The sequence below is a fragment of the Pyrgilauda ruficollis genome, unplaced genomic scaffold (genome assembly GCF_017590135.1).
Source record: "Pyrgilauda ruficollis isolate IOZ18807 unplaced genomic scaffold, ASM1759013v1 scaffold24, whole genome shotgun sequence".
NCBI classification, from domain to species: domain Eukaryota; kingdom Metazoa; phylum Chordata; class Aves; order Passeriformes; family Passeridae; genus Pyrgilauda; species Pyrgilauda ruficollis.
Genome location: NW_024523648.1, coordinates 14,067,935 through 14,083,901, shown reverse-complemented (window position 1 = coordinate 14,083,901; position 15,967 = coordinate 14,067,935). Strand labels below are relative to the sequence as shown.

The 15,967-nt window shown below is 42.4% G+C and overlaps 1 protein-coding gene across 3 annotated transcripts in view; it reads right to left on the bottom strand.

The window, feature by feature from the left end:
* Positions 1-11,020: 11,020 nt before the first annotated feature.
* TXLNB (taxilin beta) overlaps positions 11,021-15,967 on the bottom strand; it is a 35,176-nt gene continuing 30,229 nt past the window's right edge. For all 3 annotated transcript variants that reach the window (XM_041469967.1, XM_041469966.1, XM_041469968.1), the window contains 2 exons: positions 15,433-15,528; positions 11,021-14,364 (listed from right to left, as the gene is read on the bottom strand). In XM_041469967.1, coding sequence (XP_041325901.1) covers positions 13,582-14,364; positions 15,433-15,528 — 879 coding nt within the window. In that variant the 3' untranslated portion in view covers positions 11,021-13,581. The remainder of the gene's footprint in view (positions 14,365-15,432; positions 15,529-15,967) is intronic.

Here is a 15,967-nt window from a genome sequence, read left to right as displayed (position 1 = left end):
AAATATCAGAAGAGCTTCTGGAGGGAAGAACACAACAGGGTAGCACCTAGGGCAAAAGGGCTTCCCACGTTATGACAGAACACTTCATCTCTGAAACCCGGCTGCAAATCTTTGCTCCTGCCTAAGGTTTCTCAGCAGTCTAACTAATCACGAAATTACTCATTTTAGCAAACCTTGCTCCATGTGCTTATAGCGTGATTTTTCAGCCTTTATATATCACCACAGAGAAGTTCAGGAAGGATGCAAGTGATCAAGGCTATCTGAACATACAAAAGGTAAAGCAAATATTTCTGGGGGGAAGGAGTTCCACAGTTCAGGAGGCATGAGGTGGGATTTGGAGATTTGGAAACACTCTCTGAAGAGCCCACTGTAGCTGTGCAGGTTTAATTTTGGAAGCAGATACTGCGGCTGGTTTGAATAACCTTGAAACTGACAGCCTGTATGTTAATTGTGAAAAGCCTTCTGGAGAACTGCTGCTTAAAATACGAGTATCTGCTCATGGAATGGGAATGTACATAAGCTGCCATCAGCTAATTACAAGTGACTGCAGTGATTCCGTATTGATATTTTGCTGAAGGGTCTTAGGTCATGGTTTAAGCATTAAGCCAATGTGGGAAAACTAAATGAGAACTAGTGTTTTGTAGAGACTGTTCCACTAGCATAATTACTGCAGTCTTTGGTACTGAGCACTAAACTGCAGAATTTCAGGTTTGATCTGCTGTGTTACTGTGTTGCTAAAAGAAACTGAGTAGCACTGTGAGAATGTAGAGGAAGGAAAAAGTCACGGAAATAAAAAGATTTTCAAGCCAGTACATGATACAGTATGTAGTTAAAAGGGGGGTGGCACAGGCAGATTGGGTTAGGAGCATGCCTGGGCTCATTTTCCTCTTGAAGGCATTCCTGATTGTGTCAGAGGAGGGGAATGAACTAGTCAGGCTGCATATGTGTGTGGGTGTGTGCACCTAAAAATACATGCCTAGGTTTCACACAAATAGATTTGTATTTGATTTCTGTTCTGACAGTATTCTGTGAAGTGATTTCTGCTTGTTCTGAACCTGACCATATGAAACAAAGCAGCTGCTGCTGCAGTCTTCTAGGTACATGAATATTTTTTGGCCTTAAATACATCTGTTAGCCACTGAGCTTCCTGCACGTTTGCTTTTCATTCAGTAGTGACCAACCAACATCAGTGTGATGTGGAGAGAAGCTAAAGCAGCTGGTATAGCTCCTTAATGCACAGGCCACCTGATCTGAAACACATGGGCTAGTTTGCAGAGCCAAACCAGCTGTGGTGGCATCCAGGAGGGACTCTCAAGTCATGTTTCAAGAAGATATTTTCTCCTTCCTCACATGAAGAAAATACTTTCCTTCTTGTACTCTTTCCTAATGTACCTCCCTGAGGTGCTGTATATTCAAGAGTTTGCATTCAGCTCCATTATAGAATGTAACCCTGGAGCTACTCCCTTTTGTTAAACATGCACTGTACTTGTTTTCTTGTGAGAAAAACATGTGTGCAGATCACATCCATCTTACTGTTTCTGTGTCCCATTTTCCTGGCCACATACTCATTTAATGGGCAGCTGAAAAAAGTAAAAGGCTATGGCTGAATCTTTTCAAAACAAATTCTCCCTGGTTATCCAGATAGAGTTACAGAATAACAAATCAATGCTGCCTTTGTGTGATGACTGCATGACTTATTAATACAAGAGTCATAACTGTGGAATGGAGTTTGTGGAGATAGAAGATAATCCAGCCATAATATCAAGGGACCTTAATGTATATTGCCAATTGCCAAATACTTCAGCCTTTTCCCCCTATTTTTTTTTTTTTTCATTACCTGAGCTTTTAAATGAGTCTGGCTCCAACTGAAGTAATATTTTCTGTTTGCAATGTGATTGATGTAGGTTCAGTTTAATTGCTTGAGACTTGTTCTGAGAAACATCCCTGCTAGCTGATTACTTTTATAATGTTTGCAAACCTCCCAATCCCCACATGACAACCTGATCCTTTTGTATTTTTATATTTAGGAAGCATCATTCTGTTGGCACAAGACACAAGTACTAGCTGAGGATACTTGGTGTCTCTGAGCCGAGCTCTTCCATGTATTTTATAAGACCTGGAGACAGACAGCACCTCTTGAGGTCAGAAATGAGGAAGATTGAGAAACTGAATCAGAATATAAAATCAATATTTTAATAACGAGGGAATATTTTCTTTAAAGCTTTGTATAAGTGATTGCTATGGTTACAAGCCCTGTAACAAGGATATTCCAGTTATACAAATAATTGAATTTAGCCTGCTTTTAAATCTGTTTTCTGCCAAAGAATATATTGAACTGTGTGGAAGTCTTTCCTTGCTGTAGGTCAGCCTCTCCATTTGGTGCAGTCATGGCTGGTTTGTCTGCCAGGTTGATGGCAAAAGGGGATCAGGCTGCAGACCTCAGCATGCCACCAGGTGGAACAGGGAAACTGAATGGTTGGGAGCACAATAACAGACAAAGTGTAATCAACTGCTGGAGGCAGTGCAGCAGCCAGGTTGGTTGGAGTAAAAAGTGCAGAGTAAGGGCCATTTCCAGACATAAGTTTTACAGCAGTTCTTCCTGTTGATTTTGTATTCGGTTCCTCACTTAAAAATTGGCAATGCTTGTGCCTTGTTGAATTTAACTTCCTCTGCCTCTGGCTGGAAGAGCCCCTGTTCCTTACCTCTGCTGTCCCACCCATGCTGGAGTTGAAGGGGTGCTCACAGCTGGGGGAATGATGGACCTGGCTCCTTGCAGACCCACTGACCTGGCTCTGTGCACCTTAGTGCTTGCAGGTCCAAGATGCAGTGTGGGGAGTTGGAAGTCTTGGAGAGGGCCAGCATGGACATGGCTGAGCTGAATTGTTTTGCTTCTGCATTCTGCCTCATCATCTCTGATATGCTTGTGACCTTCTTCTGAGAACTATTTATCTAAAAGGCTGTCATGGAAAAGCAAGGCAAAAATCAGCAGCACTTAACCACCCCTGTTGCTATGTGTCAGTGATGTGAGACCTGTTACACAGGGAACCTAGAGCATCATGAGCCTGCTCAAGTTCCCAGCACCACACAGGTGGAGAGGGTCTGGAGAGGGTCCTTGCTTCGTTAGTCATGCACTGGAAGATTGGTGGGAGCACACTGTCACTACCATGGTGTGTGTGAGTGCTTAGTGCTCATGGAGAGGGGGCAGCCCAGCTCTGCAGCAGGTGGAGCAGGATTGCCCACCCACCTCTCTGCTCTGTGGGAAGATCCTAATAGAAGTAGGTTTCAGCAGCTGCCTCTTTGTGGCTGGAAAAAGTGAGAAATTAGTAGCTTGTAGCAGATCTAGGAAGCCAAGACAGGATTTTGGCATGCAGCTGTCCTCTGTCTCCTGAAGTCTGTGAAAATGGAGTTGTGCCTGTTTATGCCAGATTTGTGCTAGTGCTTTGAATAATTGATGGACACCAGAATTTCAGAGTACAGGTATTGCTGAGAACAAGCACTGTACAAATTAGCCTAGTCATGTGTTTGGCAGATCTCTCATTAGCTAGGAATTCTTAAACTCTCATTAATACTATAATTCTTATTATCTGCTAAATCCCTTTCACAGGAAGAAAAGAATCAGAAATCTGACTCAAACGGTAAGGTGAGGACATTTGGCTGAAGGCATGGAAAAGGTGATGGGAGAATTAACATCGCAATTCCTCTCTGTGTGCAGCAGAGCAGAGCTGGAGGGAGAGACATTCTGACTCAACAAACTGGGGGAGAGGTGGAATTAGCACTTTGGTGAAGACTAAGAGAGCTTCACTCAAGCTGTTTGATGACTCATTTAGTTTATTTGCAATATAAAGTTTAGCTGGTGAGAAACCTCGTTCAAATACAAAGAACTTCCTCTGGTCTCTGTCTTGTCATTAAGGTCACCAGAGCTGGTGGGAGTCACCACCACAGCAGTGGTCACAGCCTAATGCAAGGACACCATGGGAGGAGAGTTTGTGGGTTGTAGTCAGCTTTTGCTGAGGATGGTGTCTGCATGCTAGCACTCTCCTCTGCAGTGTTTGCCTTACTGGAGTTCTGTTATTTGTCTAGATTTTGATGTGCTTCATGTCTGGCCTCTGATGAAAATGTGCTGGCAGGAGAGGCGTGCTGGAGGGCCCAGCCCTGCTCTGCTCCTGGGTTGAGAGCAAGGCTGCCCTGTTGTCCCGTGACCACTGAGCTGCCACCTCGGCACAAACACACACCTACACATAAAGCAGCTGGACTTTCTAGTTCAGATTACTGCTGAATCCTCTCTTCCCTCTGTGCTCAGCTGCTGAGTAGTGGAAATGTAGTTTTGTGAGGCAAGCCAGAGAGATTAAGCCAAGTTTTAAACTACGTGTGTATAATCTTCAGAAAAAATACTGAGTAACTGTGAACTTTCATTTTCTTCTGATTATTTTGATGGCTGCCAAGGCACGATAAATACGTATGTGGGAACTTACACTGGCTTGACCGTGTCAATTTGAAAATGCACAGGATCCAGAAATGTAAGTATCACACCTTTGGAAACCTGTAGTGTGGCAGTGAGGACCCCAAAATAAGTCTGACTTTCCTCTGCGGTACTGTTGCTCCCTCTGACTGCTGCAGGTGCACACTGCAGCAGCACAGGGGAAGATATTTCAGACAGGCTTTTTTGAGTCCTGGAGTCAGTAGTGCTAGGGCACAGACCATGTGAGAGCTTCATCATATTGACTTAACCTTGTCCCTGTCTTTTGGGACCTCACAAGCTGATGCCTCACAAGTCCTTGCAGTTACGTAGTTCATCAGCCATGACTGTTAGCTAAGTTCTTTCAGCAGTTTTCAAAATACAAGTACACATCCAACAGATTTCTAAAGGGTTATCACACATATATCATTCAGACTTTGGTGGTTGGAGAACCTCTGGGAGATGCCCTGTAGGATATGTTCATGTTTAATATATATAAAATGATCTGGATGCAGCAGTTGATTGTCCTGTTGGCAGGTTTGCTGATAATACTCAACTGGGAGGTGCTGATGACTCTGGAGGGAGGAGAGGCCTTGCAGAGGGATCTAGATGGATTGGAGTATTGGGAATGATTAATGGGATGAAATTAAAGAAATCCAAATGCTGGATTCTGCACCTGGGACACAGTAACATCAGGTACAAGTATAAATTGGGAGAGGAGAGTCTGGAGAACAGCTGTGCCAAGAGGGATCTGGGCGTGTTGGTGGGCAGCAGCTCAGTGTGGATCAGCAGTGTGTGCCCAGATAGCCAGGCGGGCAAACTGTATCCTGGGGTGCATCAGACACGGCACCACCAGCCTCATCTTGGGCACTGTGAGCAGTTCTGGGGCCCACAATTTAAGGAGGATATGAAGGTCCTTGAGTGCATCCAGAAGAGGGCAACAAAGCTGGTGGAAGGGCTGGAAGGCATGTCCTCTGAGGAGTGGAGAAGAACTTCGGGCTTGTCTGGTTTGGAGAAAAAGAGGCTGAATTTTGACCTTGTTGCTCTCTGTAGCTGCCTGAGGAGGGGACATGGAGAGGGAGGTGCTGATTTCTTTTCACTGAAATCCAGTGATAGGACACACGGGAATGGTTAAAAAATGCAACAGAGACTGGGTATTAGAAAGCTTTTTTTTTTTTTTTAGCAAGAAGGTGGTCAAACACTGGAACAAGTTTCCTAGAGGAGTGCTTGATAGCACAAGACTGTCCGTATCTAAGAGGCATTTGGACAGTGCCATCAACAAAGTTCTTGAGTTTTTGGGCATCCCTGAAGTGGCCAGGCAGTTAGGCTAGAGGACCATTGTAGGTCCCTTCCAACTGAACTGTTCTATTCTATGCTATTCTGCTGTAGTCTAGAGTGGCTTCTAGGCTGGTGCAACAAGACAAAATGTCTTCACAAAACTGACTTAAGCTTCTTCACCTTTAAGGATTAGAAAAGATTTTGGCTTGTTTTTCTCTGTCTGTTTGAACGTAGCACGTGTGGGTGTGCTTTAACTAAGTTCTTGCACTGCTGCATTTTTCCTCTTCTTGATCCTTTGTAACATTTTGCTTGGCAAGCAGGAACAGTATGTGTGGAAAGTTCATACACCTGTGTAAATGTTGTTGTTAACAATTACTGCTCTGCTGAGGACTCAGAAAGTTTTGACAAAACCTCAGGAGAAAAGCTCTATCAAGCACAGGAGCCTGAGCCTGTGGGAATTAGTGCTCAAGTAGCTGTTGCTGTGCCTCTCATCTGGTGGGAGCTGCAGTCACAGAGGGATGAAGATTTTGCATTCCCAATGGAGCTGGATGAACCCACCTGTTGGCCAACAGTTTTTTCTCTGCTCATCTGGCACAGCTGCCTACAAAGTCATTCCCTGAGCAAAGCCAATTCAAAATTATTTGGTTTGCTCAAGCATTTTCATAACAATCTAAAGCTGACTGAGAAATTTTCACCAGATTGGGTTAGAAAATGATCACGTGAGCTGCCATGCTGGAAAAATAGGTGAGGGTTTCCACTGTGATGGAGTTCATGGTGAGGTACTGGGAAGACTGGTGGATGAATGGGAAGTGGTGGCTGCTTTACTTGGATAGCAGCAGTGTGAACAGACAGGGAATGCACTGCTGCAGTTAAACATGTACATGGGTTCTCTTGCTATGAAATGAGAACGTCCTGTGTCATCTCAAGGGCTGGTTTTGTCCATCCTGGACAAGGCTCAGAGGGAATCTTAAACTAATGATGGGAGGCTATAGAGAAGACAGTGATGCATAATGGCAAAGAGAGAGGCAAAGGACATGGGCTGCACCAAGGAAGATTAGACAGAAGGAAAAAAAAATCACTGTGAAGAAAAATCAAATACAGGAAAAAGTGTCTGGAGACATGCAGTCTCTATCCTTGGAAATGCTCAGAACTGACAGGACCTGAGCAACCTAATGTAGTTTCAAAATTGATCCTGCTTCCCTTAGGAAGGGGAGGTGATCTCTAAAGTTCCCTATCAATATAAGATATTACATGATTATAATTTTTAATGGCACCTTAAATTAGATGAAAGCAATCAGTCTTACTGAAGAGCAAATGTTACTTGCACTCAAAATAATTCACAACCACATTTACTACCCACATTTTACAAGCAGCAATACGAGGCAGAAAGGTCATTAATTTGTGTGAGACACAAGGTCTCAAAAGCAGAGATCATAGTGCAAAATTTTCAGGAGTTCCAGGTGTACCACCACCTGATGTTTGCATTCTATGTCTCCCCCTGCTATTCACTGGTACTTGTGGGATCCTCCAGGGTGCTGCATGAAACCCAGAGCCTTTCTGGAGTAGAAGGAGACCAAGCAGAGCAACAAGTGTCCCTGCAGCTGTGATGTTGCAAGGCTTACACCACTAAAATGTCTTACTACAGCTCTGCAAGTCTGTAACAAAACACCTGCATCATTCGATATGTTACATTAATACATAATTAGGATGTCAGTGTGGTATCTGTCAATTCACCAGTAACTGTGGCTTAAGCTGTGCTTCATTAAGAATCTTTATTGTTATGTGTGTAACGGAGACATAGATAAAAGCAAACATAATAAACTAAAGATGTGGTGGGTGGGTTGTCAGCTGCTGTTCTGCAGGCACAAGGTCACTGTGATCTTTTACAGAAAGACAAGTTCAATCTTCTTTTGTCCTAGCTTTGTCTGCAATAGCGTTAATTTTCTTCCTAGTAGCTGGTACAGTCCTGTGTTTTGAATTCAGTATGAAAATAATGTTGATAATACAATGATGCTTTAGTTTTTGCTCTCTAGTTCTTATTTTAAGTCAAGGAATTCTCAGTTTTCTGTGCTCTGTCAGCAAGCAGGTGCACAAGAAGCCAGCAGGGAACATGGCCAGGACAGCTGACACGAACTGTCCAAAGGGTTATTTCACACCACAGAGTGAAATGTGCCGTATATGAGCTGTGAGGAGCTGGCCAGGAACTGCTGATCACTGCTCAGGGACAGGCTGGGCATCAGTCAGTGGATGGTGACCAACTGAATTGTGCATCACTCATCTTCGGTTTTATTCCTCTCTCACTCTTTGCTATTTCCTGTTTCATCACTATAATAATAATAATAATAGTTGTTGTTGTTATAATAATAGTTGTTGTTGTTGTTGTATTTTAATACATCTCAGTTGTTAAACTGTTCTTATCTCAGTCCACGAGTCCATGGGTTTTACCTTCTCTGATTTTCTTCTCCATCCCACTGTGGGGATGAAGGTAGTGAAGGGGTGGCTACATGGTATTTAATTGCCAGCTGGGGCTAAACCATGACACCTTTCTGAAGAGACAGCTGAACATACCATGCTGTTGTGAACCATGCTTGTAAACTGCAGTTATTTTCATCTAAAGTGTTATGGGTGTATTTAATGATGCAGAAAATGCCAGGTGAGATAAATGGGTTGACCAAGGCAGGTGCAGAGATCTGCTGCTAAGACATCTTTCATGATGTCAGGTCCATCTCTTTCCGATTGTGTCAAGCCGCTATTTCTGTCATCAAGACTTTTCTGAACAGACTCTCTAGCTGTGCAGAATAGAACCAGTTAAAGGTGTGGGTTTGTGCAGTGGTCTGGCAGTCTAGCAATGGTCTAGAAGCACAAACTTAAAACTGTCTTCAGTTTATGTAATTCAAATGTGACCTTGAATTTCAGGAGGTAACACTGCATTACCAGCCCACAAATAGAGGCTGCTAGTAAAAATGACACGGACTTCACTGTTTCTCTTCTTTCTGTGAAAAAAATGCCTCATTTTTTTTTGACATTACATTCAGCCTCCAGTGTAACAGAAGCAGAGTTTTGTGTTCTGGGATGCTGTGGTCTATAAACTTTGATTTAATAACATTTTGTAAGAGAAGAGAAAAGAGAAGAGAAGAGAAGAAAATTCAGTATATGCATATTGCTGAGTCATTTTGCCAATTAGCCTCTACCACAGCGAATGGGACCAGAGACGTGATCCTTGAAGTTTGAGTGATCACCCTGCTGCTGGCACTTGACCTGTTCTCCTGTATGAGATCCCAGGGTGTCTGTATGGAAGTGTGAGAGCTTTCTTTGTGTGCAGAATGTAACAGACAGTTCTAAAACCTGCAGCTGGTCATTACCATTGTGCATTGGATATTGTGTCTTCCCTGTCTTTTGTGTGGGGTCAGACTGAGATTTAAAACACAACTTTCCAAATTCTGTATTCGGTCCAAGAGATGTCTGTTAAAATAGTCAATGGAAAGGCTGCCATTAACTCTGAGAACAGCATTATACTGCAGAATTAACATCCAAATGTGTGGATTCCTTTATGAGCAAAGGATGTGTGGAGTTCAATTAGCAGCTACGGTGACCAGAATTGAGGTCATGTTTCCCTAGATACCACCAGAACAAAAACCCAACGGGATCACTGCAATGATCTGAGTTAAAATTAGCTCTTCTTGGTGATTGTGGTGGTGTATTTTTAACCTGAATTGTTTGAGTGACCCAATTCAAATGCAGCCATGCAGTGGCACACTGGTGAGGGCAGTGGGTGCAGCGTCTGAGTGGGAGTGATGCCTTGAATGGGGGCACGGGGGACAAGATGTAACTCACACTTCTGCCAGAGATGGCATTTTGTTTTTATTTCTCTGGAAACTGGTGTGAAACACATGGGAAGAGATAGCATGATGACTAGCAGCACTCAACTCTTGGGACTTAAGGTTCTTTTCTGTGTAGGATTGACTGTGACACTTGGAGGTGTGTTCAGCTTGCAGCTTTGTTTTTCAGAACCTGAACTAGCTGGCAGTGTGCAGGCTGAAGCTTTCCCATGTCAGCCATAGTGCACCTGGACCACCTAACCTGAGAAAACAGAAATTCCAGAAACCAAATGAATGTCAGCAGATGCTGATTTTAAAAAAGCTATTAGTGGTAGCTAGATGGTAGCTAGATGGTAGAGGTATCCATTTAGGAAGAAATAGCTACAATCACCACCTCTCCTCACCCCCAAATCTGTGCCTGAAGGTAAGGGAATAACTGTGTGAAATAAAAGCAAGACTAAAGGAGGCAACCACAGAACACACCAGGACTGATGAGAGTGTCAGATTAGAATAATGATGATCAAAATGAACACTGGGGAGGCAGATCTCACTGCCACTTACTGCCTCCAAATGAGTGTTGAAACCTACAGAAGTGTGGGTTTATGTGCCTTGAGTGCAGAGGCACCTGGGGAAGGACAGCAGAGCTGTTGTGCAGACTGCCATCCCAAAGGCTTTTCACAAGGATACTGTGCATAGTCAGTTTTATATTGGTTACCAGTGGAAGAAAAGAGCAAGGGAGGCCAGGAAAAAATGTTGAAGAAGAATGAGACAATCTAGGTTAGCACACAGAAATCTGTGATGGTGATTTAATCTTCCAGTCTGGTGCAGTGGATGATAAAGAGGTGCTTGGTTATATTTTACAGATTCTACTCCTGCTGAGGTACTCCAGCTTTCCACAGCTCTACAGGCCATGAGATTATGCATAAACCATCTCCATAGTTTGACTCTAAATACTCTATGCAGCCTGGGATCAGCCAGAATTTTCCCTACAATTCTCATCTCTTGTAAACACATGAAGCCAAATCCTGAAAGTAAAAGCTATGGAGGTCACTCTTCTGTGCTTTCAGTATTGTATGTGTGCATAATGAAACACATTCAGTATACATACTGAAAGTGAGGAGGAAACTGCTGGGATAAAATTCACTTGGTACTTGAGAGAAGAAGAGGAGCAACAGGTATGTGAGAGAAACTCATAGTAATAGGAGCTGCTGGTATGTGAGTGTTAGAATTTTGCAGTGTTAGAATTTCAAGGGTAAAAATGAGGAAGGTGGAATAGAGTGGGAGTAATTTTCCCAGAAGGCTGTGTATTTATTCATGAGGAATGATGCTGTAAGAATAAATCATAACTGTGTAGGAAGTTTTTATCTGCAGGATCCTTGTCTCCCTGCTTGCTGAAGTTGGGAGGTATGAGACATGAATTGCATAATTAAAGATGTGACCATAATGATTATGTAAAATGGAACCAGCCTAAAGTTGCAAGTTCATTATTATTGCATTAAATATTTGAATGTATAAGAAAACATCAACAACTGAAGGCTATTTGAAGAAAAAGAAGGGCGTATTTAAAGACAAAGAAGTTGGTTTCATGCAGGTGGTTACTAAAATGGCAACAGAATCAAACAAGATCAAGGATTAAAACCCCCAAAATATTAACAAGTATATAAATTGCATTAATTTTAAAAGTCACCCTGATAACAAACAAAACTTGTAACAGAAACTATATTTCTACCAACTTAAGTCAATGGAAACTAAAAGAAGTGTATCAGGTGAGTATAACTTTTTATCTTAGGATACAGATTTGTTATAGATTAATGTTTTCACAGGCACATAACTTGGTTATAAGCTTGGTTTTCAGAGATGGCCATTCACTTAGGGCTTTGAATCTGAATATTTGATGGAATTCACGTTGCCTAATTTAGATACCGCACAACAGACAAATTAAATTTAAATTAGTTGTCTTAGGCTGGCTCTAGCATCTGAAGGGAAAGTTCATCTCCAGAGAGAAAGTAATTCCTTCTGGCTTGGATGCCAGCCTTATAATGGGATAACTTGTCCTCAAAAGATGCTTTTCCTTCTCCACTGTTTATAAAAGGAGCTTAAGATAACTAAGACTCAAATTATCTACTTTCACATGATTAAAGACATGAGATAAATCCTGTAGGTCTTGTTATCTAACATGAGGCATTCACAATTGAAAACTGTAGTCATGATAGCTACAAGCCATATCCAAACACATTTGCAGTTTATGCTCTGTATACCCCAAGGATCAGCTCTGTAACCAAGCAGTTCACGGACATATTTAATCAGGATATGGACCATGTTGGCAGTAAGCAAAGATTCAAACCCTATTTTTGGAGGATGATATGCTGGAAGGACTGTGTGGCCACTGTTTCCCACAGTGTGTCAAAGATGACATCTTTCCTCTTGGCTCACCTGTATTTCAACTTTGGCTTGAACAAGTCGCTTTGTCTTCAGGGTCTTCTTGGGATTTGTCTATAAACATGGGTTTCTTTGATTGTAAGATTTCCCTTTCCAACCTCTAAACATCTTGTTTAATTGCCCTTTTCAAATTCTTAAGCTGTCCAGCTAAGACTCTGAAAGGCCTCGGTGGAATTCAGAGGAAGGAGATGAGAAACAAGGAATGTCCCCCAGGATTATTTTAACCTTCTTTCAAAAAGCTTGCTTACTCTCCTTGCTTGAGACTGCAAAGCTGTCTGGGTAGGTATCCTCCCTTGCCTCCTTCCTTCTTCATTTCTGTTCTTGGCACCAGCATAAACCAGTTTCTGACAAGGTGGCTACATTATTAAGCAATAGTTGTTGGCAGGCAGATGGGAAGAGCCAGTTAGACAAGAAAGGGGATGGGAATGTAGCCAGCCCCTGGAGGTGTTTGTGAGAGGCATTCCTGCTTTCCTGGTTCCTCTTTGCTTCTGGCTTATTGACTTGTGCTGTGCTTCCAGAATGGGGTGACAGGTGAGTCCTCATCCTTCTCCTGGGAGCATTAGCACATGCAGCAGTGCCAGGAGGAAGCTGTGGTTCATGTGGCTGTAACTGGGATGGACAGCACCATCCAGAACCATGATCCCAGGACTATTCTTCTGTATTCTTCTGGAATACATCCTGGTACCTTTCACTCTTCTTTTTGCTCCTTGCCTAGGAACTGGGATCTGCAACCAGCTTCTGAACTTCTAACCTCATTTGTGAGCTGGAAACAGGCATGATCCCCACTGTCAGCCTTGTGATTCCATATAGTAAGAAAATGTAGCAGTTTTCTGTTGGATGTAGAAAGAGAGTTGTGACCTCTACCTTGGGAGTTGCCATCAATTTGAAAATTGCTGTTGTTTTCAGTTATTTTATGTAAATCTAGAAAAGCTCTTTTCCCTTTTCCTGTAGTTCTGTTGAAAACAAAACCTATTCTAGAACACTGAGCAGAAAAGACCAATGAAAGGTAAGGCTGAAAGCTTGTGGGTGTTTAGGTTACAGTGCTGAGTGGTCATTTCCTTGCCCAAAAATTCACCTCTGGTTGTTGCACTGTCCCTTGGATATGGCTGACCACATTTACGGTTTCACTATTTTACTTTGTAATTACAGATTCCTTTCACCTCATTTATTAAAATCACTGTGTGTCCAAGTAGGCCATCTTTTATGTAATGTCAAAATAAATAGAATTAATTATGAGTCTTTAAATATATGCATGAGAATTGCAATGGTTTTTGAAACATGGAAGTACAACACTAAAATTATTTTCCTAAATGAGATGAATCATCATGCCTGGCAAAAAAGATTCTGTGATTTCATTGTATTTCCATGTCATTAAGAAAATATTATACTTCAAGCAGATGAAGGACTGCAAAATTAGGAGACCCATTTTTACTGGATAGTGGTAGCAAAGAGAAGTGCATTGCATTTGCATACAAATACATGAGTGTTTTAGTAATCAACTTTTGTCTCTTAAAAAAAAAAAAAGGTATCCATTTAGAGGACAAAGCAGAGCTCTGGTTTGCAGAAGACAAGCCTGGAGACATGGTGTCTTCAATCCACTGCTTCCATGTCTGTGTACCCTGTTTGCTCCACAGACTGACCCTGGACAGATCTATCTGCTGGGTCATCCACACATTCTGCAGCTTTTGGTGGACCCTGAATGGGTACTGGCATATTCCCAAGGGAGATGGGTGTGTTTTTTGTGGGGGTTGGCACGTTTTCAGGGGTTGCTGGCATGCTTTCAGTGGGTATTGACATATTCCCAGTGGGTACAAGCACACTCTGAGGAGGCATTGGCACACTTTCTGTGGGTGTTGGCACCCTGTCTGGAAGTGAGGGTGTGCTTTTGGTGAGCTTTGCCACATTATCAGTGGGCACTGTCAGACTTTCAGCGGGTGCTGGTGTGCTCGTGCTGGGCTGCTCAAAGTTTTTCCCAGCCTCTGAATGTGGAGTGAGAGGAGCAGGAGGTTCTGGCACCAGGATGGCGTTACATGTTTGAGTGTCACAGGTCTCTGAATTGCTGCTGTTGCTTGGGAGGGAGTCCTCTGCCTTGTGGGACACCCTGAAAGCTTCAGCCAGCTGCTTCAGCATCCTCTTGTCACTCTCATGCAGCTCAATGCTCGCCTGCTCAGAGGGGGAAGGGGTTGTTTTAGTATCATCTTCTCCATCGTCTTCTTCTTCTAAGATGCCATTTCCATTCACCTCTTCTGAGAACTGTGCTTGCTTTATTTTTTTGTACAATTCATTTCTCTCTTCCTGCAGAGCACGGCAGAGGTTCTCTAGTCTCTGGATTTTCAGCATGAAGCACTCATATTCCTTGGACCTCATGGCTTTCTGTAGTCAAAGACATCAGGCAAAGGTACAGGCTCAGTTTGGGTGCATGCAATTCATTAGTGGAACTGGCAATTAGGAAATTATTTGAGCAGCCTTTAGAGGATGCTGCCAGGTGGCTGGCCAACTGCTCTTCAATAACTATGGTGTTTGGGACCAAAGCTTCAAGAGGACCTTCATCCCTGTAACTACATTCTGGATACATATTCAGATAAATTTCATTCAAATATATTTGCAGGAATACCTGCTGATGAACTGGAGAGATGGAAAAGCATAGTGGATGTCCATACAGATAAGCAACCAAAAGCCTGCTTAGACATTTGGTTGATATGGATGTGAATTTGGAGGCAAACAAGCTGCTTTATTTTTTTTTGTTTATCTTGCTTCTGGGCTCTGTAAGAGCATCCTGAATTGGAACATTTTCTACACCCAGTGAGAAACAAGAGATACAGAAATCCATAAAAATAGAAATAGCAATAGCACAAAGCTACAAAGCTAACCAGAAAGATCTGGTCCAAGTTCAGCTTATGTTTGGAGTGAAACTTCAGGCAGCCTCTTATCTTCTTTGAATGAGTTCCAATGTGCTTATGAACTTCCTTTGCAATGCCCCTGGGACAGCACATTTAAAAGTATGGTGAGACACAGTACTTGCTTTTGACTCTTAGAGTCTGACTACACAGGAAGTTAATGAAAGGCATGATTTTAAAGTTCATTAGCTAGAACACATTAATTCCCTGTGTGGATGCTCTTATGCAGAGAGTAGCATGAAGTGAACTAATGCCAATTTGCTTGTATGGGAGAGCATTGAGAATCACCCATTTTTAGAGCACTTAAAATTCAGAGTTACATAATTCAGTTTCTCATGGATGTAGTGAATGTCTGCACAATATAAAAGCACTATCACTTGGGATTTTCTTTTTCTCTAAAGACATCAAATTATCAAGGTAGCTTGAAAGAAAGACCCTTAGATTCAATAAAAAATTTTTCACTGACTTTTGGGATTATCTCATCTCCTAGTTAAAGCTTTATGTGAGGAAAAGGATGCATCTTGAGATGGGAAAGACTGCTCACCTCTTCAATCATGTCCAGTAATGCTCTGTTACAGTTCTCAAACCTGGATTTCCATGTAGCAGTATCCTTTTCTAACTTCTTCATTTTCTTTGTCATCTATAGAATCAGGAAGAAAAGCTGAATCACAACAGAAATTCCATACTAAAGATGAAATTAGGGCAGCCCCTTTATTCAAGTCTTTGGCCCTACTCAGAGCTCTACTACAGGCTGTAGTGTCTGTGCTAAGTAATAATTAATGTTAAGGGATGGATTTCATTTGAAGTAGCTGCTATATAACTTTCAGCCTCTAGTCTGTAGTCCCAACAGTAGAACCAGTTGATTTTAGCCAACTTCCAGCATACAAACTACCACAAAAACAAAAGACAAAGAATTTGGTGGAATCTGATTGTCTCTTTACCAGACTACAGTGTTAGACTGCTAGGAAGTTAAAGACGGGCTCTTCTGAGCCCTCAAGGCCAGGGAAATTCTCCCTGGACTAGTCACCCCTCTATACTACCTCCAGAGCACATCACTAGCTAAATAGCACCATTTTCCG